At 44.6% G+C, this 25,359-nt stretch overlaps 1 protein-coding gene across 5 annotated transcripts; it reads right to left on the bottom strand.

Moving 5' to 3' along the window:
- Positions 1-1,557: 1,557 nt before the first annotated feature.
- LOC135394105 (serine/threonine-protein kinase tricornered-like) lies at positions 1,558-23,861 on the bottom strand. Of its 5 annotated transcripts, none has more exons than XM_064624614.1 (12): positions 23,705-23,861; positions 16,868-17,058; positions 15,510-15,561; positions 15,075-15,281; positions 14,861-14,984; positions 14,148-14,302; positions 12,595-12,697; positions 12,441-12,502; positions 11,277-11,394; positions 9,391-9,613; positions 6,118-6,206; positions 1,558-4,715 (listed from the first exon to the last, which is right to left on the bottom strand). In XM_064624614.1, exons 2-12 carry the CDS (start codon positions 17,008-17,010, stop codon positions 4,582-4,584), a joined length of 1,410 nt encoding a protein of 469 aa, XP_064480684.1. In that variant the 5' UTR covers positions 17,011-17,058; positions 23,705-23,861; the 3' UTR covers positions 1,558-4,581. The 5 variants fall into 5 exon arrangements, with proteins under 5 accessions (XP_064480684.1, XP_064480685.1, XP_064480682.1 ...); XM_064624615.1 differs by lacking the exon at positions 23,705-23,861 and adding an exon at positions 22,602-22,699; XM_064624612.1 differs by lacking the exon at positions 23,705-23,861 and adding an exon at positions 21,954-22,058.
- Between the last annotated feature and the right edge of the window lie 1,498 nt (positions 23,862-25,359).

Here is a 25,359-nt window from a genome sequence, read left to right as displayed (position 1 = left end):
ATGTGTCTTATCAGTGTTCCTTAGTTTCACGCGTCTGTTCAAGGCCTTCCATCTACTCGTCCACCCCTATTGCACTCGACTTTCAGGACATTGTGCTGCTTGGGCAACGACGGCAGCTGCGTTATCACGCACGTGAACATGACATAGCAGTCGGATGGGTTGCGCGTCTGTTTAGTTCATCAGTTCCTTTTTCTTTTTTTTTTTCTTTTTTCTTAGAGACTGCCACATTTCTTTGAGCCATCTTGAGATGGCCTGGTGCGTAATCATTGTTCCTCATTTCATGTGGCAAGGTTGTCTCAAAACTGGCGGACAAGCGTAACAATGTAATTTGTTATTTTTAATGAAGCTTCCGTGATGTCTTTCACCGAAGTCTATCTTCGCTTGTCACTGGTCTTTGCCAAAGTGCTGCTTGAAAGTACATGATACGCGTATACGTATACAGACCACTCAAGTAATTCGGCTTCCGTAAAATCTTCAGAAATCAGAGATCTGTAGAAATGTTTCAGGTATATGGTAGTGCACTGCTGAAATTCTGAGTCCCAAACATCTATGGGCGCACACAAAGACGGATATTGCGAAGGCAGCACGGTCGCGCCGAGGCCAAAGGCTATTTAAAAACTGGATGTCGCCGGCAAATGGGACGAGCAAGCGACGGTTGCGGTCCGAAGTAGAGCACTGCTCAATAGACCTCTCCCTGTTTGTAAACAAATGACGTCATAGCGTTCGACAACGCCACCAATTTGGTAGAGCTGAACTACACTCGAAGCTAGGGGCGAACAAGGTCGCGACCGAAAGCCACGGTCTTGAGGGGAATACGATGGTCCCTGAAAGGGACGTGGCCTTCGTCCGGCCCTACTTTACTTTCAATAGGAGGCAGCGACAAGTGCCTATTCGTGGAACCCAGCCCTCCACTTCCGATTAGTTTCGGCTTCAGTCTGTCTGCAAATATCATGGTGACGTTTCTCGGGTAAAGGTCTATTGACCCACCCGAGCCCAACCCGGTTGCCGAAAGCCCGACTCACGGCTCCGTAGGTGGATGTGTAATGCAGTCCGTCCAACAAGTTCTATCTGCACCGGTTCCAGAACCTCGGTTCGGGGGGGTCGAAGCGCGCAACTGGGGAAGGGAGAGGGGGAAGACTAGTAAGTACCTGGCTTTTTTTTTGGGGGGGGGGGGGCGATCGCCCAACGGCCCTCCACACCTGGACCCGCCACTGATCTACACTAGCGCCACACATATTGGAACGCGCGCGAGCGCTGCGTTTGAAGCGGTTTGTGCTCAGTGTAACAACACGTGGGCGTCGAGTCTAGTGCGCCTGCACACAGTGCGCGCCGCAGCGAGGGCACTATGCTCAACATGGCGAAGTCGAGAATAACTCGACACATGTGTTGTAACGTTTTAGCAGAAAATTGGAGGGAGGACCCAGGCACATGGTTGCTTTGGTTGCAAATGGCCCCAGGCCATGGTTGCAAAAAACCATTAGTGTAAAAAGCATCAAGCTCTTTGTGTCACGGTATAAAGTTCTGTGTGTTCCAAAACAAATAGCCAGCAACAATACCTAACTAACACTGCCTTGTTTATTGCTTTTGCCCCATATCGGTAAAACACTGCCAACAATTCTTCCAGACATTCTCTCACATACACACTCATCCCAAACACAACCTGTTCTCTCCTGAGCTGCAACTCCATCAGTGTCACAAGCGACACAATTAAATACTGCATCTACGTGTACTGTCTTTTGTGGCAGATGCACACTTTGTGATATACCTTGTATTCACAGGAGCGACATCCTTACTGAATAATCTAGTGAAGGAAAAGCATGAACATCTCACAGGGCAGACGTTCCACCACGTGTTACGGTGAGCATTCACACATATCGGGAGTTGCGTACTGTGCGCATAGCAGACGACACAATCGTCCTGTCGTCTGCTACGGAATATCTTGTGGCAGAGCAGCAGGATGGTATCCCTCATCGTTAGAAGAGCACGAAAAGACATGATGTTGCATGGCAGTAGAAACCTATGACATTTTGCGCATCTTCCACTGGAATATTCTGGGGAACGCCGCTCATGTGAATGCACGGATAATGGGGTGTTCCACAGAGACAAAACAAAGGAACAGATAAAGCAACCTCACTCTATCCAATATCTAATGTAAGCATCCAAGCTGAATGTACGGGAGAGACTGTATCATGTTCTCACAGCAAACTAGTTTGCTCATTGAAACAATCACATTTGTATTATCCTGCCCCATACTGTAGTCAATGAAATTTTGATATACGAAACGAAAACTAATATGGTCATCCTTGCCTCCGGAAGACCAAATCTCTCCTCGGGCTTTAACATATATCAATTGGACATTCATGGCCATCTTATGGCATTGGGTGTGAAAAGGTGTTCTGAAAACCCTGTTGTGTCAGCGGTACAGCATAAATAGAGATTACTCAGATGCAATAGAACAAATTTAACCCAACTCTGGAAAAACAATTTTCTACGCTTCACAGTAATTTGTTATTTTTATAGTTTTCAATATCTGCATGAGGTACGCTATGATTTTGATAAATATAATCAGAAATACAACTATGTTCACCAATTTTTCAAGAGTGAAGCTTCATACACTAACTCAACATTAGAGAACAAAATGTTGAAAATTTAGATACCAAGTTCTCTACATGGAGAATTGAGAAGACACGCCCCAAAGCCAAGGAGCTGTCTCCCGCAAATTCCATGAACCTGAACAAGTCGTACTTCTTAAGACACGCGCACGTATCACACATTAATTTCTTCGTACATCTTCTCGTGCCCAGCTTTACAAACTGTCCCCATGGCTTTTAAGATACTGCTTCCAGAGAAACTTATTCCAACTATCAGAATCAACTGAACTATAAATTTTTTTTTACAATAATGCTCAACGTAAGGACACATAAGGAAGATTAACTTGTGATTTCTCACATTTCCTGTATTTTTGTGGAACACAATGCACATCTCCACCTGTTATGTTGTCAGATTAAAAAAAAAAAGAAATAAAAACAATCTTCTATACCAGTGCTTGAAACAAATGCATGCAGCCACAGCTCAAATGGCAAAATAACTTACGAGGCTGCCCACTGAAGAATGTACACATACCATCTGCCCCACGCAACGCAAGAGAAGCTGTCCGCTAAGAATATAAACATTGGCAGAAAGCCCTCAGAATCATCACAAACGCTCACGAAGAACCTAAGACGATGGCATTAAATCTGCAGGAATAAATAAAACAATGAGAACTAAGCTAAGCATCCAACTTCACTACATATACTTCCACTATGTACACGTCGCCATGCAAGCCCCCAAATGATCTGCCGTGAGGCAGGGTTGTCTCTGTACAGTGCTGTTTCTAACAGGTCTCGCTATTAACTGGGAGCAGAAATCCAACCTGAAGTTCATCTCTAGGCTGGTAAGGCAGGAAACACAAAGTTACCACATACACTTATCGCGGAGACACCGCTATCTATATCTAGAACTCCCCTAAACTCATGCTATATCATATTCACTGAAGCCACACTATGATAACCTTGTGAACTGAAATTTCTGAACTGAAAACAAAAAGAGAGAGCGATTACCCAAATTCTAACAGAATAGCTGGCATCGATACCGTAGTGGACGATTTCGAGAGCTTAAAATGTCTATTTTCTTGCAAACCCCTGGTGCATGATTTCCGGATTATTTTTTGTATCATTGTTGTCCCCCAACGTAAAGCCACGAATTATCGTGACCCAATGATCTGTCATAGGGAAGGGGGGAGGGGGGAGTTCTGCCCTTGCCCATCTACACCAGTGAGTGGAATTTAGATTATTAAGTACATGCAAAAAGAAAGAAGAGACAGAATGCCCTTAAAATGATTACAATAATGATGCTACAAATTTTTTTTTTTTTTTCTTGTTACTGAATATTGAAGATTTTACACAAAATACACTGGTACACTGGCAAGGTTTTCTTTTTCATCTACAAACCATGCACCATAAGCTCCTATGTAATGCCTTCCGACATTAAATCATCAAAAGTTCTCTATACACACGCACCCAGTACATCATACCAGTAGGCCTTTCAATGCCCTGTTCCACTGGGGTAAGGTGCATTTGGGTACACTACACCTGGAGATTCTACCCAAAATTGTACATTTTCTTCTGAAATAAACAATTTGTAAAAAGAAACTGACGTCTATAATTCACCGCTTCACGCAAGATACGCCGGAATGCGAGATGACAAATCACATCGCCCACTGCAAAAAAAAAAGAGAAAAAGGACTTGCTTCATTAACTAACGCCAACAAACAGAGGACACTGTGACAACAGAAAAAAAAAAAAAAAGAAGCCAACAACAGTTCACCATTCCCTTAACCACGGGCTGCATGAAGGCGCAGCGCATCGCTCACGATCACCACACTCATAGTCACCAACCATTCCTTTGCCTCCGGTCAACGGAAGTCCAGAAAAAAAAAAAGGCTCCTTTCTCCTGCCACAACAAAGTGTTCCGTTCCGCGAATTATGTACAAGTGTTGCGCTTCTTAAAATCACAATGGCTGTGCTGCTATCACACCTGCAGTCAGCACTTCTTGGTGGGTTTCACTCCACGCTGCGTTAACCCCTCGAACCGCTTGAAAGTGTAGTTGATAAACACCCAGTCCTTGGAACCTACTTCGGAGTTCTCCTTGTTTGGTGTGGCTGGAGGTGCGCATGCTGCAAGAAGAATGTGCAACGTGTTATACAACAATGCACTGCACAGACAAATCAACAGATATAATATCAACAGCTTATTGCATGATGGGACGTCGGCATTAATAGGCCGCAGGTTATCTCATAGAACGTACACCGAACTGACCACATCCGACAATCTGTATGTCTTGAAACTACAGGTACAGTAAAATCTCATCAAGTCAAACGCCGGTTAAGAACAAAATTTGGCTTAAGTCGAACGCCCACGATGTCCCGTCGTGCACGGCTCGTATTCCAGTAATGTAAATAATACCTGCTTTAGTCGAAATCGTTTAAGCCGAAATCACGGCTAAGCCGAACAAATGTTTCGTCCCAGGCGACATTTCTCACGTGTTTAAGTCGAAATTCACTTCGGATCGGTAAACACCACCTTTCTCGACTATGGATCGCCATGATCGGTCAAGTTCTTCAAGCCAGCCAACACAATCCAATCCAAGTCCGCCTGATCGAGAGTCGACGGGATCGAGGCTTGCGTGATTCCCAAACTAGCGCGAGACGCTGTGCGCGGGCTAGGCTGTTCGGCGCCAAAGCCGCTAGATGAGGACGCGGTGAATTTAATTTCAAGAACTGTGTGTACTGTGTGCGCGCTGTTAAGTTTTGTGCGACATGTCACTGTCGACGCTGAGGCAACGCAGGTTGAAGACTCTCACGCTTGCAAAAAAGCGCGAGCTGATGGCAGCGGTTGAAGCCGGCACAAAATCGGAAGGAGAGATTGCCGCGGACTTCCGGATACCAAGGAGCACGTTATCCACAAATTTGGCGAAGAAGTCGAAGATTTTGTTAAGTGCCGGCAGTTTAGGGGCCAATTTTTATCAGAATTTGGCAGTTGTTTGACAGGTCAAAATACTGCCTAAGTCAAACTAACTGGTCTGGATGGTGGGTGTTTGAGTTAATGAGATTTTACTGTATTGCAAAATTTTCGCAGTTATTACGATTGCAGTAGAGGAAGTATTTTGCAGTGGAATTGAGTAAATCTGACTTGCACATTCTGTTTCTGGCAAAAAAAGCGTTACACTGACTTCAATTGACGTCACATTGAGTTCAATTCAAGAAATCAAGATTCTTTCATCAGATTTTCGTAAAATCACTTTGAAAAAGTTCCCTGTAGGTAAATGCTGTTGACAGTCTATTGACTTTCCGTGGTAGCATGCTTCCTTTTTAAATTTTTTTTTTGTCATGGTTGCTGAAACACACTGTACAAAATCTCACACACTAACTTATACTACTACTAAACTAACAGATAATGGTGCAGTGAGCCTCAGCAAATAACCGCGTTCAAGTGTTCAAAGTCCACAGTGACTGTCACCGATTAGTCACCTAAACTCACCGTCATGACAATCACGAAAATTCGAAAGTTAACACTCACGTATCTTGAGGTCGACGTCTGGGAAGTCGTCAAAGTTGGAGGTGTCGTCGATGCTCTTCACTTCTACCGGAATTGCTGCCGGACGTTCGCTGCACAAGATGAAGCCTAGCATTGTTATCCTGCATTGCCTAATGTGCCAGTGCACATTACTCCCGCAATACTCAGTGCAATCCCGTTAATTCAAAATCTCTTAACATCGCAAGCGACGTTTGTAGAGTTGGGGCTGAAGAAATTAACACAAGCGCGAAAAGATTACAGTAAAACCCGCGGATAGCGATATCGCGTATAACGAATATCCCTCGTAAAACGATGGTTCATGATTTTACCGTCAAAATGTACATTGTTTCTATGGGGAAACGACCCGCGTATAGCGATGGAGACCGCAGTTACGAGTACTCGTATAACGATGTTGGACGCTGTCCCGTGCGCGTAACCTCGCGGCGATTTTCGCCGCGATAAGACACAGTAGAATCTCGATGATACGAATCTCACGGGGTAGCGGAAAAAATTCGTATAACCCGAAATTCACATCAAAGGAATTAAACCAAAATAAAAATTGAGGCAAGAAAATAGACAGCGACTGTGCATTTTCCAATACTGTCAGTGAACGAGGTAGGTGGTAACGCTTTTGTGCCTCCGTATTTGGCCAATGCTGCTCAAATTCGCGAGATGATTCGAAAGGCCTAGGTGCTTTCCAAGGTGCTTTCCAAGGTGCTTTCCAAGGTGCTTTCCAAGGTGCTTTCCAAGGTGCTTTCCAAGGTGCTTTCCAAGGTGCTTTCCAAGGTGCTTTCCAAGGTGCTTTCCACCTGCGAGTCGCGCGACCGCGTTCTAAAGCGAGCTTCTCCTAAAGCACGCAGGAGTTAGGTGAAGCCGACTTGCGGAATGGTGACATGTAGTGTTGCCAGAAGTTGTCCTGCTATGTTCCCAGGCTCCCTCCACGTGTTCTGATCGCTGTTTTCCCAAGCCAGTGCGATGTCAGTCACACAGCTTCGCGTTTTTTACGCATCTGTTTCTTTTGCTACGCGCGGGGTGCCGCGCGACTTTTCGGGGACGCGCTATATAGGTCAGCCCTCGTTTAACGATGTACCCTGTATAACAATGGAATTCGCGATTACAGTCAATATCGTTATACGCGGGTTTCACTGTATTTCTTGCCCTGAGCTGTTTTGATGCCTGTTGTAATCAATCAGGGATCGGAACTAAAACTGAAACCGAACCGAAAACCGCTAAAAACCCATATTTTTTGCTGAAACGGAACTGAACTGAAAAAAAAATAGGCGTAATGTGCGCTGTGAGAGATCGGAACTACGATTTACACGGCGGGGTGAGCCGCGTTTTCCAAAGAAATTTGAAACTGAAACTGAACAAAACAAAACTGCAACCCAAGTGCGCAAACTATTTCCTCCTCCTAGCTATTGCGTCCATTCAAGTTGTGTAGTTTTGAGGTCCAGCACTGCTTGATTTCACCAGCTGAAGTAACACCGATCATTCATCGGGTGCTTCGGACACCAAATGCAAGTTGAAATGACATTGTAAACACAGTTGTGTTTGAGGTCGTGCTACGGCGAGTGAAATTTCTTGCTCCCAAGGGGGAAAATGTAGCGTTCGACTGTGCGGAAGGCGCCGTTTGGTCCAACGGGCATGAGCCAACACTGAGCGTGCAAGCTATACAGTGGAATCTCACTAAACAGAAATCTTTTAAATGGAATTACATACTGCATTAACGGAACAACAGCCGCAAGGTTGTTTGGATTCGCATTTATGCAGTGCAAGAATTTTTCAGTTAAACGGAACGAAATTTTTTACACCACTGGGTAAACGGAACTGACTGAACACTTCAAAGCATCATCGCTACATGCATCGCAGCTTGAGCTTTCAGCTTCCGGTAAGGGCATGATTAGGATTAGTACGTTGACACTAGTAAATGCCATTTCGCAGTATCGCCAAACGGTATCGCAGAAGTGTGCATATCATGTGCTTGATCTTCAAAGCAAGATCGAAGTTATCAACAATTTCGAGAGTGGTTGCTACACAAAAACAGCGCTTACGATGAAGTAAGGGAGGCCACAAAGTATGCTAACAAGAACTCTTAGCGAAAAGGACAAGCTGCGTGATGCCTTTAGTGCTTCATGATTTGGACTGCAAAGAAAAAGACTTGGACTTGGTGACTACGAAGAGCTTGAAAAATGCTCGTTACTGTGGATAAAGCGTGCCCAAAGTCAGAATATCCCAACGAATGGGCCAATTGTTCGTGTGAAGGTGGGACATCTCAATGAGGACTAGAATAAAGTTGAAAATTGTATGTCTATTCCTCGTCTTTGATGCAGTAATGTGCATAAAGGCTGCTTACAGCTTCTGCACTCCTGGAAACTACACCATTCAACTTCTCACACACAACTCAGTAAATGAAACTCCTGATAAACGTAACAGGTTTTCCAGTTCACTTGAGGTTCCGTTTAAAGACTGTATAATGTTAGATTGTTGTATAGATTGTATAAAGGCACAATAGCGATTACAGAGTTGCTTTTATCTCTCGTTCTTGTGAAGTCGGTAACCATTAGCTGCTGCTGACGAACACTTGCTGTGACGAACAGCGCTAAAAACATTCGTCATAATTCTCTTATTCTGTAAATAATATTTTGGGCTGTGATAATCAAGGCCAGTGCTAGAGCAGGATGTAAAAGGCTGTATATGATGAGTAACATAGAGAGTACTGTATGCTACCATAACGTTGCACCTGTACTGCGGATCTGTAACATGCAGTATTGCTGTGAACCACTATTGTGTCGGCAACAGCAACAACAACATTTGTGTTACAGTGTTTGAGAATCGTAAGGGTGTGCTTACTTTTAACCTATGGCAAACTGCTCCGAATTCACTTTCCTGAACCAGTTTAATATGGTTAAAACTGATATTTTGTGTAGCTGCGGAGCTGAACCCGAACCAAAAATAAAACAAAATAAAAAATAACAGTTCCGATCCCAGGTTGTAAATAAATATTATTATGGAAAGAATCGGCCTCTTATTATTTCCACACGACCGCGACCGTGCGGCAAGGCCTGGCGAGCCATAACGCACCTTGCGGGTAATGCGGCTAGCATATGTTGCCAACCCGTCAAGGCTTCTTTCAGAGCGCCTCCCATTAGTTCGAACTCTGCTTTATGCAAACAAATCTTCGGTCCCCTTTGTGTTCAAATTGACGGGGTTGCACCATATTGCTATATCAAGGCTCACGCTCAACACCTTGGCACCACTTGTGAAGCCGGCTCTCACCGTATGTGTTCCCAATCTACACCATGGAAGAACGCCTGCTGTCGTATATGTGCCAAGCCTCCCTGAGATCCGACCCTCTTCTCGGCTTCACAGCAGAAGCCCTGCACTAACAAACGGGCTTCTTCCGAGATGGGGATCTCGGGCGGGAAGATGAGCGTCTCCCTCCAGTTCATCACTTTGCGGTAGGTTTCATGCGGCGTCTCGCTGCAGAACGGTGGGTAACCTGCCAGGGGTGTAAGAGGGCCCTTAGATTCTCTCAGCAGAGTCAACAGGGGCAGCAGAATGTTGTAGCACGGTGCAGACACTTTGCGCTGTTCATGTTCCACATGGTACTACTGTTATGTAGTTGTCTGACAGATATGACAAGTTTGTTTGTTTGGTTGTTGCTGTTTGGTTGTGGTTGTTGTTGTTTGCTATTGTTGTCGTTGGTGATGATGATGTGGTATTTACTGAGCAAGACCTATACTGGTTATGGTGTGCTGAGCACATGTGATGAGTCACAGGTGTAAACTACATAAAACCCCAATGATCAAGTGAAAGATTCGTCACTGAAGATTTAAGAATTGTAAGAACAATAAAATACTGAATTTACTAAATTTACTAATTTACTAAATACTGAAAGAATTAAAGTCTTACAGTATCCCTTAAAGGGACTGTCACATCCATCCCGGTCGATTCCAAGACTGTAGTGCCGTTTTGCTCCACGACAATAACCGACAACAACACTGAAAATCCGGCACGAACTAGTGTAGTATAGTGTCAGTGCAATTTGATGCAATGCATGGCAAGAGCAGAAGACGGATGTTGAGAGTATGACAGAATTCCCTCTCTGGAAATCAGAGAAAACATCACTCGGACAGGACCAATCGGGGAGCGGCCCTTGCCGAGTAGACCGAAGCGGTTCCAAGCATTACCGTATCAGTCTCGTACGCACGTTTCCGGATGTGATAGTCCCTTTAAACAACAAATATCACTAAGAATCTCATACACATTTTTTGCAAGACGTCAGGGACTGATCACCCAGCAAATCAAACCAGCAATAGGGGTGGGAAGAGTAGTAAAAAATTTGCATAAAGTACCAAAAGGTGGCACTCATGAAGTTGTTGAAAAAATTGGGTGTTTGATTGGGATGTGCATGATATGATGACGATGATGATGCATGTTTTATTGGCGCATCCGCAACTAAGGCCATAATGCGCCAAAGCAGTGGTGATAATGTGACTAGTTTAAATAAAAATGAAGTTTAGCTATAAAATTTAACAAAATGCTAAACAGTTTACTGTTAAATTATAGAAGGTACAGCAGCCTTGTATCATTTTAAAAGCCGATGATGCTGGTAAAAGCAAGGTAGCTGTTTCCCGTTTCCCACAGTGACTGTAGCGCTCTTTAACGTAGTCAAAATCCGTGTGTCAGGAATGTCTGTCCCAATCTCAGTCGGCACGATGAAGCATCGAACAGTCAATTCGGCGTACAGAATGAAGCGTTTTCTATGTTCGGCATAGTTATATGAAATTTATTATGGTGTTCCTAGACATTGAAAGGGTCTTGAAATGACAAAACTACGAAGAATGAAGTAATCTCTAAAAACAATTTTAATGAATGACGAGGTTTCGTAGAGGTCATGAAAACTAAACAGCGTTAAAATTTGGGCCGGTTGGTTACGCATACTAAAACAGAAAAAAAAAAAAAAAAAGAGCGAGGTACGTACCTCGCACAGGGTTTTTTTATCGATTTTAGTTCGGGAAAGTTCTTATAAAGTCATTAAAGTAATTCTGAAATGCTTCATTTTCTTGCAGTTTTTGTCATTTCAAGACCACCTACTGCTGAACTGAGCAATATTTCTTGTCATGATTGAAATGGTGAAAGGGCCAAAGTATGGGACTAACCTATGAGCATCTCGTACATGATGACTCCCAAAGACCACCAGTCACAGGAGCTGCTGTACCCTGTCTGAACAAACACTTCAGGTGCAATGTAGTCTGGTGTACCCACTGTCGAGTATGCCTGTAAGAAACCCAAGGGCAAAAGATTTAGATACATGAAAAGCGTCGACTGTTAGGAAAGTTGGTCACATGACACTGACAAAGTGCACTAAGGACAAAGGAAGAAAAAAAAAACAAAGGAAAGCCACAATAAGACAGGAATGCGACCGCATTCCTTAATATGCACAGGCTGAATCTTTCTTCTTTTCTTTTTTCATGTCTGAGAAGGAACATTGTTTTACCTACAGACACTAACCCTAATGCCCGTCTGCAGTTTCTCTGTATGTTACCCACTTTTGATGTGTAGGTTTAGTATAATTTTTCATTTTATTTACAGTATTTTCACGCGTATAAGCCGCACCGCAGATAAGACGCAGGACTCGTTTTTAGGAACGTTTTGAAAATTTTCCGGCAGATAAGCCGCACTCGCAGATAAGCCGCGGGCAATACGAGACGACTCCTATGTGCGAAAAAGGAGACCATAGAGTAATGCCATAAACCCTGTGGTCCATACTCCGGGATAGGCATAGTGTACAACAAAGGAGGTCAGCTCTAGAGTTCTACCAAGATCGGATTGTGCCCTTGTTGGGCGCTTTTCATGTATTGATGGGTCAGTGGTCTTCCAGAAGGCATGAATCACTGTCACCACTTTCGTTAAAGCTGCATGGGGGCAATCTACTCGAATGTGGACCCATCCCTGTTTTGCACTGTTCGTGCATCAGCAGGGCAGTGCTATTCCAGAGACACTGTCGACCCTTTCGTTAAAATCAGTGTGTGGGGAAAATACCTGAAAAAAAAAAAAAGTCATCAGATAAGCCGCACAGCGCCCATGAGAAAGAAAAAAATTGCGCATAAGCCGCGGCTAATACGCGTGAAATTACGGTACTTTCGATGCCCAGTGACCCACGTGCGTGGTAACGTCAATGAAAATCGCAGTTGTAATTTGGCGCCAGCCCTGTGTACTCCCCTTATCCTTCATTTATTCTGTTGCTCTGTTTTTCCAGACAACGTTAGATATGCAGTTTCCGAAAACGCTTGCAAAACTCAGCAGCAAAGGATGAGACTCACGAGTTGCCTTCTGTTTTTCTTCCAGCTCTCGGCTCTCCGTTTCGAGTCCATTGGATTTGATGCTGGATACGAAGAAAGTACATGAGTTAGTTCTAAGTGGTACAGGGCAGAATGTACACAAATACTATCCACTTTTGTCCCAACTTCGACTCACTGAAGTCTGAAGGCTTGGCCTGCGAGAGATCTCGATAGAACTCCGTCCGATGCGATTTCTTGAGCCCCGTGCAGAGTCCAAAGTCGGATAATTTAATGTGGCCCTAGGGTGAGAGACCAGTATTGACCAACTGTGCAGCTTCGGACCTCGATATGTAATCACGACCTTTAATCTCTGCGCACTTGTAAAGAGCGCTCCTGGCTTGTTCAATGTAGAAATTTGCAAAAATGTACAAAACATAAAAATGTAAAAATGTGGGTGATGGACATAGGCATGGGGAGATCTCGTTCCCAACTAAGCAGAGACCTGTTTTCCTGAAGCTGAACGATGTCTCACGTATTTTTGGTGCAGTTAACCATTTTTTCTTCTTCCAAAGAAAGGTGTGAAAAGATTTCAAATAACATTGAATAGCCATAGAAGGGAGAGAGGTCAGGAAGAATGCTGGGATAGAGAGAAGTGGAGGAAAGCAAATGATTTGCGAAGAGGCAATGCACCCTTTCACTGGCCAAGTTGTGCAAGGGATGATGCCATGGTTGATACAAACACCGCTGCTGCAACACTCCACCACTGTTAGCAGAGTTCAGTAAAAGTAAAGAGTAACCGAAAAAAACGGCGAGAGCACCGTAATTTTCGGCTAGGGTCGGAACACAATTCACCCCGACCAGTTTCTCCTGTGTCTGCGGCAAGCACATACCATATTTACTCGCATAATTTACTCCCATTTGGCGTCGGCGTCAAAAGCTTCAAGAAGACTGGTATTTCTAACGACCTCGACGGTACGGAAGACGACATGCTATGGGACGAGAGAGACCCCGATGTCGCCGATGGCTGTTACGTTATTTCTGGCTCGAGCAGCGACGACGAGTTGTAAAGTTACCAAGTAATAAAGGTAATTATTCACATTAAGGCCCGTCTTTTGTTTTGGCTTATCAGGAACTGATTTTGCGCCCATTCTTCAAGTCGTGTTGAGAAAGTCCCGCGTAATTTGCGCACCCCTAACTTTTGCTCATTTTTTGGGGGAAAAAAAGTGCGCAAATTATGCGAGTAAATACGGTACTTGCGGCAAATGAACTGAAATGGCTGATACCTTGCTGGAAATGGTCACGGACAAAGCTTGACAGTGAACAGAAGTGAAAATATGAGCTGGTGGTACTTTCATCAACGTAGAGTGACGAAATGTCCCTTGGTGAAGTAAAAGCAGACACGATCGCGTGGAAATGGGAGTGTGTTTGTCAACAAAACATTGACCATTTCTTTCAGCCAATGAGCTGAATAAAGCAGAATAGCAGAAAGTAAACAGCAGTAAGATACAAAGACAAGATAGATAAAAAGTAGAATGGTTGAAAGAACGAGTTCTGAGCCAATCTCTTTTTCTCCGACAGCTCGGTTATTCAGACTCGTGCACGATCTTCGCCGAAAGATTGGTCAGCGGCTGCACACGTATTTCAAGCAGCGTGGCTGCGGATCCTAGAAGCACGGGTACAGCGCAGATGCGGATATTACGGACATTCAGGACATTGAGAGTGAAACAATACCAAAACAAGGTGACTTACTCGAGCATCGAGGAGGAGGTTGTCTGGTTTAATATCCCTGTGTATGAAGCCCAGCTTGTGAATGGACTCTATGGCAAGTGCTGTCTCTGCTATGTAGAACTGGGTGCACTCTTCGGACAAGGTGTCTTTCTTCATCAACAAGGTCATCATGTCACCTGTGCAAAACAACATTTAAAGGAGCAATCACATTACACTTAGCATTGCTTGGAACCATGCTTAGTCTATCACGAGCCATGCCCTATGCCCTAATTAGTCGATGCCTTGAGGGTGATAAAATGTAGCGAGGCAAAACTAAACGAGTAATTACAATTAGAGCCTGAAGTTTTAGGGACTTACCAGATTCTTCCGCGAATTCGCACCCTGAATAGAAGGCAGCCTCTTTAGGGTGAAACCAGATTTTTAACCCGGCAAATTGCCCTAACTTAGACGTCTGTAGGAATGCACTAACTTACTTTTTTGGCAGCAAATGCAGTTACATCACAGTTTGTACCAAACCACTACAGTTAGTATGAGTAACTGAGCTCGATTTCCCCCCGAATTTAGCCTACTGGAAGTTTTTTTCACCCGAATTTGCACGAATTTAGTGCGCATGTTTATTTACCTCATTTTTACCCCCCAAATTTAGAAAAAAAATATTTTCCGAAAACTTCGGGCTCTCATTATAATGCGAGAGCTAAACGAGGATATCCTTCAAAATATGGTTCACGTCTCACCTCCTGGCAGAAACTCCATGATGAGGTACAAGTTCATGACATCTTGAAAGCTGTAGTACATCTTCACCACCCACTGGTGGTCCGCCTCCACCAGAACGTCCCGTTCCGCCCTCACATGCGCCACCTGTTGGTGATGGTGATTTGAGCTCTAACGGTACAAACCACTGGTTGCTAGTTTGTACCACAGCGTAACCAGAGCATATTTCAGTATTACCTGTTCTTTTTCTAGCATATCAGCCTTGCGCAAGATCTTCATGGCATACACGTGGCCAGTGTCCCTCTTTTGAACCAGCCTCACCTCACCAAAGGCACCCCTGCCGATCACCTTGAGGGGCTCAAAGTCCTCCACACCTAGCCGTGACCTCTTCAGCCGCAGGAATTCGGTCTCCTTCAGCGAGTGCTGCATCCTCTTCTCTTTCTTCTGCTCAAGAACAAACAGGCGGAACGCTAATCAGTGCACGTAAAGCAATCTCTCAGCACCAGGGATAGGGAACCGTGTTGCCAGGATTCTGAGAAACCAGCAGAGATTTGCTACGGTTAATGCGTTCCGATGTCTGAGACAATAATTTTGAAATGGCTTTGATCATGTGATACTCCTTCCAGGGGACAAATAACTGTGACCAGAAAAATTTTTCCCAAAGTCTCCCACCTGTTCCTCAGAGAGACCTTCTTCCTTCATCGTTTCTTCCAACCTTTCGTGCCTGCAAAAGACCACAGTTCTGTCTTCAATCTTTCAAGATACCACAGTAGCTTTTCTTGAAGGCACCACAACAAGCAGGTATGGTTGCCGAGGTCACTTGTGGGTAAATTACATTAAAATGCAGCTTACTTTAAAAGTTTACAGAGAGTAGTTAGAAGTTCTTTGACAGTTACAACTTAAGAAACGAGAGCCAGGTAACGCTACTCTCAAAATATTGCACCGTCCATATACAATCATGTCACAAGCTCGTGCTTGCTCATGCTTGTATTTCCAAGTTATCGTCAATAAGCTTTCACCACTTCAGTACCGATACATCTCGTACCACACCGAAAAGTCGTTAACAGAAGCACTGGAGCTCTCTCGCTGTAACATTATAAAGAATGACAAAACGACAATTTAGAACTGTTGTGATACTATGGCCCTGCCTGAGTAACTTAATTCTTCGTTTGACTCTCTCCTGAGACCCACCTCTGTCTTCATGTTCTCACGGTCCACTGGTCACCCTTTGTACACCGCACCTCTGTCCTCATTCCGTCTCCATAACCCCCCTTTTTATCCTTAATAAACCTCTATCCAACAAACGTCATCATGACGTTGGTAGACAGACCGAAACCAAAACAGATCGGAAGGGGAAAGCTGGGTTCCAGGAATGAACAATTGTTCGCTAAAAGAAAGTAGGACCGAAGGTCGCGTCCCTTTCAGAGACCATCGTAATCCCCTCAAGACCGTGGCTTTCAGGCGCAACCTTGTTTGCCACTAGCTTTGAACGTAGTTCAACTCTACCGAACTCGTGGCGTTGTCAAACATTATGACGTCATTTGTTTACAAACAGGTAGAGGTCTATTCCTGGAACGTCACCAACATGCGTTCTTGTTTCCTGTGTAATCCCTTGGACTCGCATTATGTTGCGCTTCTGATTCCCCTGTGTTTGTATTTACGTTCTTTTCATTTCTACCTGTATTTGCATCCTTTCCATCACCCTGTTAACCTCTCATGCCAAAACTCCCCAGTCAACTGTATATATGTTCCTGTACCATGTTCATATTTTTGTAACCTGAAGTGCAGTCTCGTGCACGAAAGTCTCGTTACCATGTGTAAATAAATAAGTTGCTCCTACCGTTTAATACCACCCTTTGATTTACTCACCGGCGGCAACTTCACATCGCCCAATTTTTCTGCCTTCGTAACTTAATTAAGGTTACCGAAGACTAGTCAAGATCCTTGTTTGGCCGCTGCACTCAAAAGATTGCGCGCGGTTTTTTTGGTGATCCACAAAGTATTTGCCGAGCCCATCTTTGCAGACGTACCTGCTTTTGCGTTCCATGTGCTGCGAGACAAGGTTGGAGTAGTAGTTTTCCAAGTGCACCTTGGCCTTGGTGGCCTTGTCCAGGGTGTGTCCACTCAGCCGCATGCCCCCTTCGGCAGCCGCAGCTGCAGTGGCTGCCATCATCCTGCCGCCTCCGCCGCCGTTGCTCCCCCGGGGACTACGCACCTGACGCTGAAATTATTACAACGTTAATGAGTTACTCTTTCAAAAACTGCTCGTACACAGTAAAAACACTACAGTTGCATAAATCTGAGCACACGTTGTCACGTGCACTGGTTCCCGTGCGCCATGGAGCACACAATACGTGCAGCGTGTCATCGTTAAAACAATCCAGATTGATTCCAAACATCCTCGACTCTCTCTCTGGAAATCGTCGTAATAATGTCCGTGAGACAAACGGTCCTGCTCTCTCAGAAACAGAAACACAAAGCGGGAAGAAACTTCGCGTTGTGTGGCATAAGTGTTCCTTCCTCTACATCTCACTGCCTCCGCATCTGATACAATACTTCAGAGAGATGCTGCGCACCAAGTGTGTACTTGTCGATATGACTGCGAGAGTTGCTGGCAACAATGCAAGGAAGAATGTGTTGACGGTGAGTGCAACACTACCTAGAAGCCTATTTGCTTAAAGGGACTATCGCAAAGGTGGGTACGAGACTGATACGGTAATGTTCGGCATGGGTTCACATGCTACTTGGCTAGGTTTCTCCTCGGAAAACGGTGTAATTGTTAAATAAACGAGTTTTAAATATTCGCACTCCCTCTGCAGCTAAGCCAGAATGATGTAAGCCGGGCACACGAACGGGAGCGCAGCGCAGATTATTTTTTCCGAGGTCGTCTGCTTTGCATTCGCCCCGCAACATACTAAGTGAAAAGACTTCGGTACGTACGCCGACCTCCACTCACCAGTGCGAGTGCTGACATGGCCATGTTCCGTGGAACACGATGTTGCACTCCTTGCTGTACAAACACGTACAACACTAACAAGAAACAGAATTCCGCGAGCCAATCTCAGGACTTTTCATCAACTGCCATCCCTCAGTCAGACTGCTGAGAGCAGCGCTGACAATACCGACGTAAGCACTCCAGTTTATCGAGCGGGGCTAGAGACTCCCTGGAGTACTCAACCCACAAGCCAAAAAGATAAGAAAAACGAGGAAGTTTAAGAGCTGTACACCCCTCAGTGATATGCCAAGTGGGCAGATTTTTTGGCTTTAGTGAAGAAGATTGCATGGCCAGAAATGGGAAGGGGACGATGCCTTCAAAAGGAGGCCTTGAACAAAGACCACAAATCGAAGGATCTTTGAAAATTTCTAGAACTAAGTGAACCAGTGTTGGGGTAACTTGCCACGTTTGAACTCCAGTAACCACTTGAGGAACTCATTCATTTTTTAATTAACTTTTTCGAAATAACTTGGAAGTTCCTTTTGTTCGATTCTGGTCCATACAAACATCGCAAGCTACAACCTCCCACTCTGATGAGACGACAGACATTCACACCAGTCATACATACACAGCACGACTGACTCCATTCACTTGTTGTTGTGCGGTGAACACCATCACCTCCATTAACGCCGTCACGCAATTTAAGAAGTGTTTATGCGATTATTTCTCTGTATAGCTGTTTTCCATTCCACATGTTGTAAACTTCTGCTGTCACTTTTTTCTCCCTAATACGCTCGAACCCTTCATTTTCTTTTTTTTTTTACCTATACGCATATATGCAGTTTTGTTCATGTGGACCTAATTTGGAAGTATTTTGTATGCTGCTTGTATTAACATCCTTTTACGAATTATTAACCCATTCCCCTCTGTATTGCCTCACGGCTCTGAGGGTAAATCAATCAATAGATAAATAGTGGTACAGTTTTTGTACATCAAAACTATCATAAAACGTCTCGCACCACCCATCGTAGGATGAAGATCTGAATTAATTACAGAAAGGTCAAACACTAAAAGGTGTATATTAAGTCAGAAGTAACTTGAAAGCAGCTCGTTACTTTTCCAAAATGCCTTAGAGACTTCAAGTTCATTTTCATTGCCTGTAACTTCGTTGGTAAGTTTTTTGCACAATAGCTTTACTGGTAACAAGTTCCTTTTATCGAGCAACTTCCCCATCTCTGAAGTGAACTAACCGCGAAGAAAACTGCACTAATATCGAAGTGTCGCAGCCCGCATGAATGTCCCTATTTTGTCCAACATACATGCCAGATTGTGACAAATGTTTGTTTCGTTACCGTACATGCTCATGCTAGCGTTGCTTGTGGGTGACCTTCAGTCAGTGCTGTGCGCAAACGTTTGCCGGTGGAAAACCTGTCATTAACATCTGGTTGAAGCTTGCACCTGATGTGTGCGTTTCTCCTCTGTCTCGCGTCCTTCAAAAGCCACGCACCAACTAGCCCAACAGTGCGGGCTTCGATGTCACAATCACCTTAAACAACGTGGAGTAGCGGGTACCACGTTCGTGGGAACGTCGTATTCGTTTTATTTTTCTTCCCTTCAATCCGAGGGCCCAGCGTGATTTTAATTTGGCTCGTCAAGCAGCTGCCTTGGTGCACAGTCACTCAACATGAACATCCCAACCACATTCACAAAAATGATAATCGTGGACATTGAGCAAGTTCTGTCACAAGACTGCAGCCACTAACAAGCGTGCTATTTAGCAAGCGGGTAGAATTCAAATATAATGGCGTACACGTAAAGTAGGTTTCATAGCTCAAACTCACAATCACTATCATCTGATAAGGCGTGATCTTGTTACGACGTGAAGGTCGATATAGCGTATCAGTGAGCTCGATCATGCCGCACATTAGTGCACTCACCGGATGATATCACACTGATAAAGAAAGCAAATGTGATGTCATCTGGTGACTGCGCTAATATGCAGCATGATCGAGCTTACCAATACGCCATGTCGACCTTCATGTGAGTTCACACACCTTATCAGATGATTGTGATCGTGAGTTTCGAAGGCCCGAAACGCCGAGCTATAGTAGGTTTGTGGAGAAACTCCATATTAGGCGAAAACCTGATCGTGGACACACAAATAGCATGTGCCATCTTGTGCAAGTACTGGTAGAATTGTGCTATGCCTCACCAAAACCGAAACATACAGCACTGAGTGCCCAGTTGAAGGTAATCCAAAAGTCCCACTGCAAGGCAGGAGCTAGCGTTCCCACTTCACCCAAACAGAGGGAACAAGGTCCCCGGCATGTGTAACACACAGTAGGAGACCTTGTTCCAGTTCCCGAGTTAGAGCCTGCATGTCCTATAATGTGGCAGAATCAATGTGGGTAGTGTTGTGGGCCTCTATCCCACCGTCCTGGTGGCGAGAAACAATGGGCCCCATCCGCTATTGTGCATCGCATCAAAGCTTAATCTCGACTAGGAGGAAAGTTGCCTGGCAACGTGGGACAAAGGCTCTTTGTTCTGGGGATAATGGGGCAGGAAGAATATTAAAGGTAAACAACAACAATAAATAAATATAGATAATACTGAAGAGAAATGATTGTACTAAAAATTTAACACCTCAAAGCTTCGAATTTCTCAGCATTTGTTTTATTTCAATATGCAGCACAGAACAGTACGAAAGTTGCTTGATTAGCAGCAGTCAGGAGAACATATGGGCTCTGGCCCCATCTGTTTACACAGAGGCAAAGCGAACCACATTATTACAAGTCAGAATGTAGCCTAAATATTGTCTGATTTGCATTTATATATGGCACAGAAATTGAGCAACTTAGCATAATTTCATAGAATGTATACCAAAATGACAAGAAAGGTATATACTTCTTATTAAATGTCTATACAATTAGACATTTATAAAAATGTATACCTTTTTGGTGTCTCTTGAACCAGCATCATGAGCAGAAACTGCCAATAATCTAAATATGTTCATATTTGTCAACTGTTATTACATCTTTCAACACAGAGGAAGAACCCCAGGCTGTATTTAGAACGACAGCATTCTGTTACAAGTTTACAGATACCTTAGTGCAGCTTGAACAAGGAAGCCGACGGCTTCCTCACTAAGGATGCTAAGGCTTATCTTGCAAGACAGACATAGCACCTTTTCCTCTGCACATAAATACGTAGATACATCTCTCATTAATGGCAGTGATGCCTTGTATTCTATTGTCTATCAATACAGCGCAAAGTAAAATGAAAGGGTGTGGATCTATACTCGTAAGAAAAAAAAAATAGTGGCAACATTGGACAGTAGCACTTGCGCGACCCATGCGCCAATAGAATGTGAGAACCGTTTATGCGTCGATGCAAACCGCAGGGTACAAGTCAAAAAAGCAAAAAGACATACTGCCAGGCTAAATGACAGTATCTAGAACTGAAAGACCGATTCACAAAAACACACACGCGCACAGAATACGCAAGTCCGACAACGCGTCAGGGTCTGTCATCCGTCGCAAAACGAATTCTCGACAATAGGCATAAACAGGAAATAATGATACCATGAATAGAGAACGAACTGCAGAGGTCACCCGACCTCGCAGACGATGGGATTTGACAGCAGCGTCGAACGAAACAAACGACACCCTTTCCGAATGCATCAACGGAAGCACGATTCATCGCACACCGACCAAATAATCAAACTTCTCCATCTGAATGACGTAGACCAAGCTCAGATGCATGCGATGGACATCCTGCGCGATCAGCGTTCTCCGGAGGGTTAGGGACAAAGTGAAAAATACCGCATTTTTCGGCAGCGTTAAATATAAATGGCGAGAGCTCTCAAAGTAGGTGCAGTGTACAGGTAAGCGGTCGCTGGCACTTGCACCACTTTTTTTGCAGACGACGAATCCGCGATCGGTCAGCTGAACGGTCGCAGACGACTTCTGCTTTCTTGCAGTTGGTGGGCGGAAGAGCTCACGATGCAAAGGGGAAAGAGGTCAACCTTTGGCAACCAAAACAAACCCTGCCGAGGTTTGGAGTAAACCCAAGATCACTGCGATCCAGCCAGACGGGATTCCGGGAACAGCAGCAAAGACATGCGTCGCGAAGGCACGGAAAGTAAAACAAACGAGAGGACGAAAGCGGCACCGTAGGGTTACCTGATTTCGAGCCTCCAGCATCGCGAACACCTTCATCGCTGGTCGGTGCAGGTGAAGGGACCTCTACACCTCTGTAGATCACGTTTCACCAGACCGTCGCCATAGTAACGATGCAACTCTCCGCCAGTTGGCGGCACTGGTTGGACTGTGTACGTCATAGGTTGAAATGCGCCGCGGCTGCACCGCTGCATTTTGCGAATATATTTTGAATTATGTACAAAGGTACAGTGCAAAGGAAACACGCTCACACTGTTTGCATCTTCTTTTCCTTGCAACGCATGGCCTGCGCGCATGAGCTGCTGAGGAGCTTTTCTGACCGCACGGCTGACGTCCAAGACTGACCGACGTTAGTAGGTCAACCGTGGAAACTATGCTGTCCGAGACCTAGCTTCCCTTCGCGGCAGCGCTTTACATAAATCATACAGAACATTATGGGAAGAGGCATACTCTGCATTTTAGTAGCGAGTCTCCCAGTGCACGATAAATCATGCCCGAACTCAAATGTTTTTTTTTTCTTTGTTTGTTAGTGTATTTGCCGACACACACTTGTCGGCTGCTATGACAAGTACACAGTGCAACGCGCAGTTGTGGTTCCAACACACTCGTAAAATGGAAGCGAGAGAGGTTCACACAGGCACTCCTTCTCACCATGTTGATGTTGCACTCGGCAAAACCATACGAAAGTTCCAAAAAACGAAGATCCCCGCACAAAAGACATGACACACGGAACACCTGTACGTCGAGGGGCCGTCCACCTTTCAAGGAGATGACGTAAGGTGACGTCAAAGCTGCCTATCTAAACAAAGGACAACCCCGCCTTCCCATGAACTCGCCAAGGCCTGCAAAAGGAGCAGCTTGTAACAGTTGAAACATAGGTTGAAACAATAAATGTGGAGTGCTTTCACAATTGTCGTGCTGGTGGCGACGAGCGGGATGCCATCGTTTCAATCACCATCGACAAATGAATAACCACAAGCACTTGATGTAGGCATCATGACGATTCAGTTCATAATTTCGGAACTCAAAAGACACCCTGACTGATCCTGGAACCACGTAAATAGGAGGCCCAGTGGTAAACATGTCAAATACAGTCAGCTGTTTACAGCTGCGACATACACTGCTATTATGAACCAAATTTACCTGAGTAGCGTGATGCTTATACAGTTAATCGATTAAAAAAAAAAAAAAACAGCTTGCCTTTTACAAAACCAGGTTCGTAAGACATATCTGAGAGCACGGCACTTCAGTTATCTCTGAACTAACTATAGCACCTCCAAAACAGCTGACAAGGCGTCGTCGGTACGTTCAACGACCTCCATACTTCAGCGCATAAAGACCATGGTACACATCGCACCTACCACGCTTTGCAGCTGTAATGATAAGGACAAATGACGAGCGTTCATACGCGGGAACGCGGCGGACAGTGTAAAAACGAAAGGCAGTCGTACAAAATCGCTACGCTTGCCACTCACCGAACATCGTTTGTGCATTGTCGAAACGATGCGAAAGTTGCGTGATATGCATATACTTAGTATGACAAACACATTTGTTTAGCAAATAACGTATCACGCCACACGATCGAGTGAGGCAGAACCATCTTTAACTAACAGAAGTGTACCTGCTCAGCATCATATTGCCAATATTGCCGCCGTGCAGTGCAACTGATAGGGATAGCAGACAATTCATGTTTTAGATTCCGTAACATTTATCGAACCGTGGTTCTTGAAATTGAACCATGCAACGCAACCTACCTTGAGTGGTAAGGGATATCCAGTGACGCCGTACACGTTAGTTAAATCATGGTAACAGTGGCAGCAAACATACACACGGGAATCCGGAGAAACACAAGGCGAACGCCATCTTTTACCGCAGCAGTTTGTTGCCAGGAGGCAAAGGAAAGAGTTCCTAGTGAAAACGGTGAAAACATGCCCGTGTACTCCACTCTCTGTTAAGGGCAAATAAAAAAGCACACGTTAATCAAACACAGAAATATCCAAATCGTAGGTCATTTGGAATGCTTGAAACAAGACAGGAACTTAGAAGCTTCAAAACGGCTTGAAACCGTCTGTGGTATTCATACGCCTGCGTTTCAATTTCACTCCGTTTTACTTGTATCTCCCCCCTTTACGCACTGTTTTTTTTTTTTTTTGCATCGTCCTACGCAGTGACTACCGGTGTTCCTGTGTAGTTACGTAATACATCAGTTGTGAAAGAATGACAAGAGGCATTGGGTCCTGGGAAGGTCAAGGAGGTCAAAAATGCGCAACAGCATTGGCTGAGCTCAGCGAATGTCAAAAGCACGAATTTGCACCAAACGCTTCAAGGCTGCTTTGAATGCAATACGTCCCACCCTATGTTGCTACTGCCTGCAGCTACTGGTGCAACAATGTATGCATTCCTGCTAAACATGCAACGTACAGTGGTACAGTCGTGCAGCTGTGTAACTTCACGCTTTCCCGCCAGGGAATCAGCTGACACTGACATAGGGGCGGCATTTTTAAATGTTGTTTCCCTTGTGTTTGGGCTTTGATTTGACCGCGTGCACAAGTATACCTTGTACAAATACGGCAGAAACTTTACAATGAAAAGATGGCTAAGAAGCAAGCGAGCTTGAAGTTGATGCATATAATGTAAAACCCCAAAAATCTAAATGCGTAATGAAAAAACCCCGAGCTGTTGAGACTCGTGTTGTGTCTTTCCCTTCGTGTTCCCTAGTCTCGGGGTTTGACATTAGGCAAAAACTTGTTTTTTACGTGTCATGTTCCTTTTCGGTTTGTATGGTTTTCGATAAAAGAGATAGGGCGCAGAGTAACTGGTGCATGATGATGAAGGAACGAATAACCGAGAGACACGGGACACGAAGACAACTCGAGACGGACGAAGACAAGTCTGAGAACTCTTGTGCTTGTCTTCATGTCCCGTGTCTCCCGGTTATTCGTTCCTTCATCATTGTATCGTTTTGTCGCCTATAGTGATGCTGTCGCGGTGGAAATTGTGTTATATTTGTATTTTTCGCTTCGTCAGCATTTGTAAATAAGTAATTTCCCTTTTCCTTGAGTGATGGAGTGTTTCCTGCCCTGTTTCAAAAGGGACAAGGCGAACCTGAGTGTTTTGACGGTTTCGGGATGATGGTTACGTGTACCGCGAGTGAACAAAACTTTTGTGTGTGTGTACTTTAGAGAATCACCTCTCCCTCCTCCCCGACCACTCAGCTACGCTAATGATCAACAAGAAAAGGACATAGTAGGTTCGAACGACAAGTAAACAGGACACACACAAAAAGCGCAGCAATCAACGCGATGTCAAACGCGAAGGGGCACATAAACAAACAATGCTCTATCCGTCACGCCTTTCCTTCACTGTCTCCAAAATAAATGGCAAAACAAACACATTGGCGATTGGCACT

The sequence above is a fragment of the Ornithodoros turicata genome, chromosome 5 (assembly GCF_037126465.1).
Source record: "Ornithodoros turicata isolate Travis chromosome 5, ASM3712646v1, whole genome shotgun sequence".
Lineage (NCBI taxonomy): Eukaryota > Metazoa > Arthropoda > Arachnida > Ixodida > Argasidae > Ornithodoros > Ornithodoros turicata.
The sequence above is the reverse complement of the archived record's forward strand: the minus strand, read 5'-3'. Positions and strand labels throughout refer to the sequence as shown.

Coding starts and splice junctions, on each gene's coding strand:
- LOC135394105 (XM_064624611.1), bottom strand. CDS start 21,452: ATGCATTCGGAAAGGGTGTCGTTTGTTTCGTTCGACGCTGCTGTCAAA. Junction 12,503..12,594: donor GGCCAAGCCTTCAGACTTCA/GTGAGTCGAAGT, acceptor CTTCGTATCCAG/CATCAAATCCAATGGACTCG. Junction 6,207..9,390: donor GTAGATTGGGAACACATACG/GTGAGAGCCGGC, acceptor CATCTTGTGCAG/CGAACGTCCGGCAGCAATTC.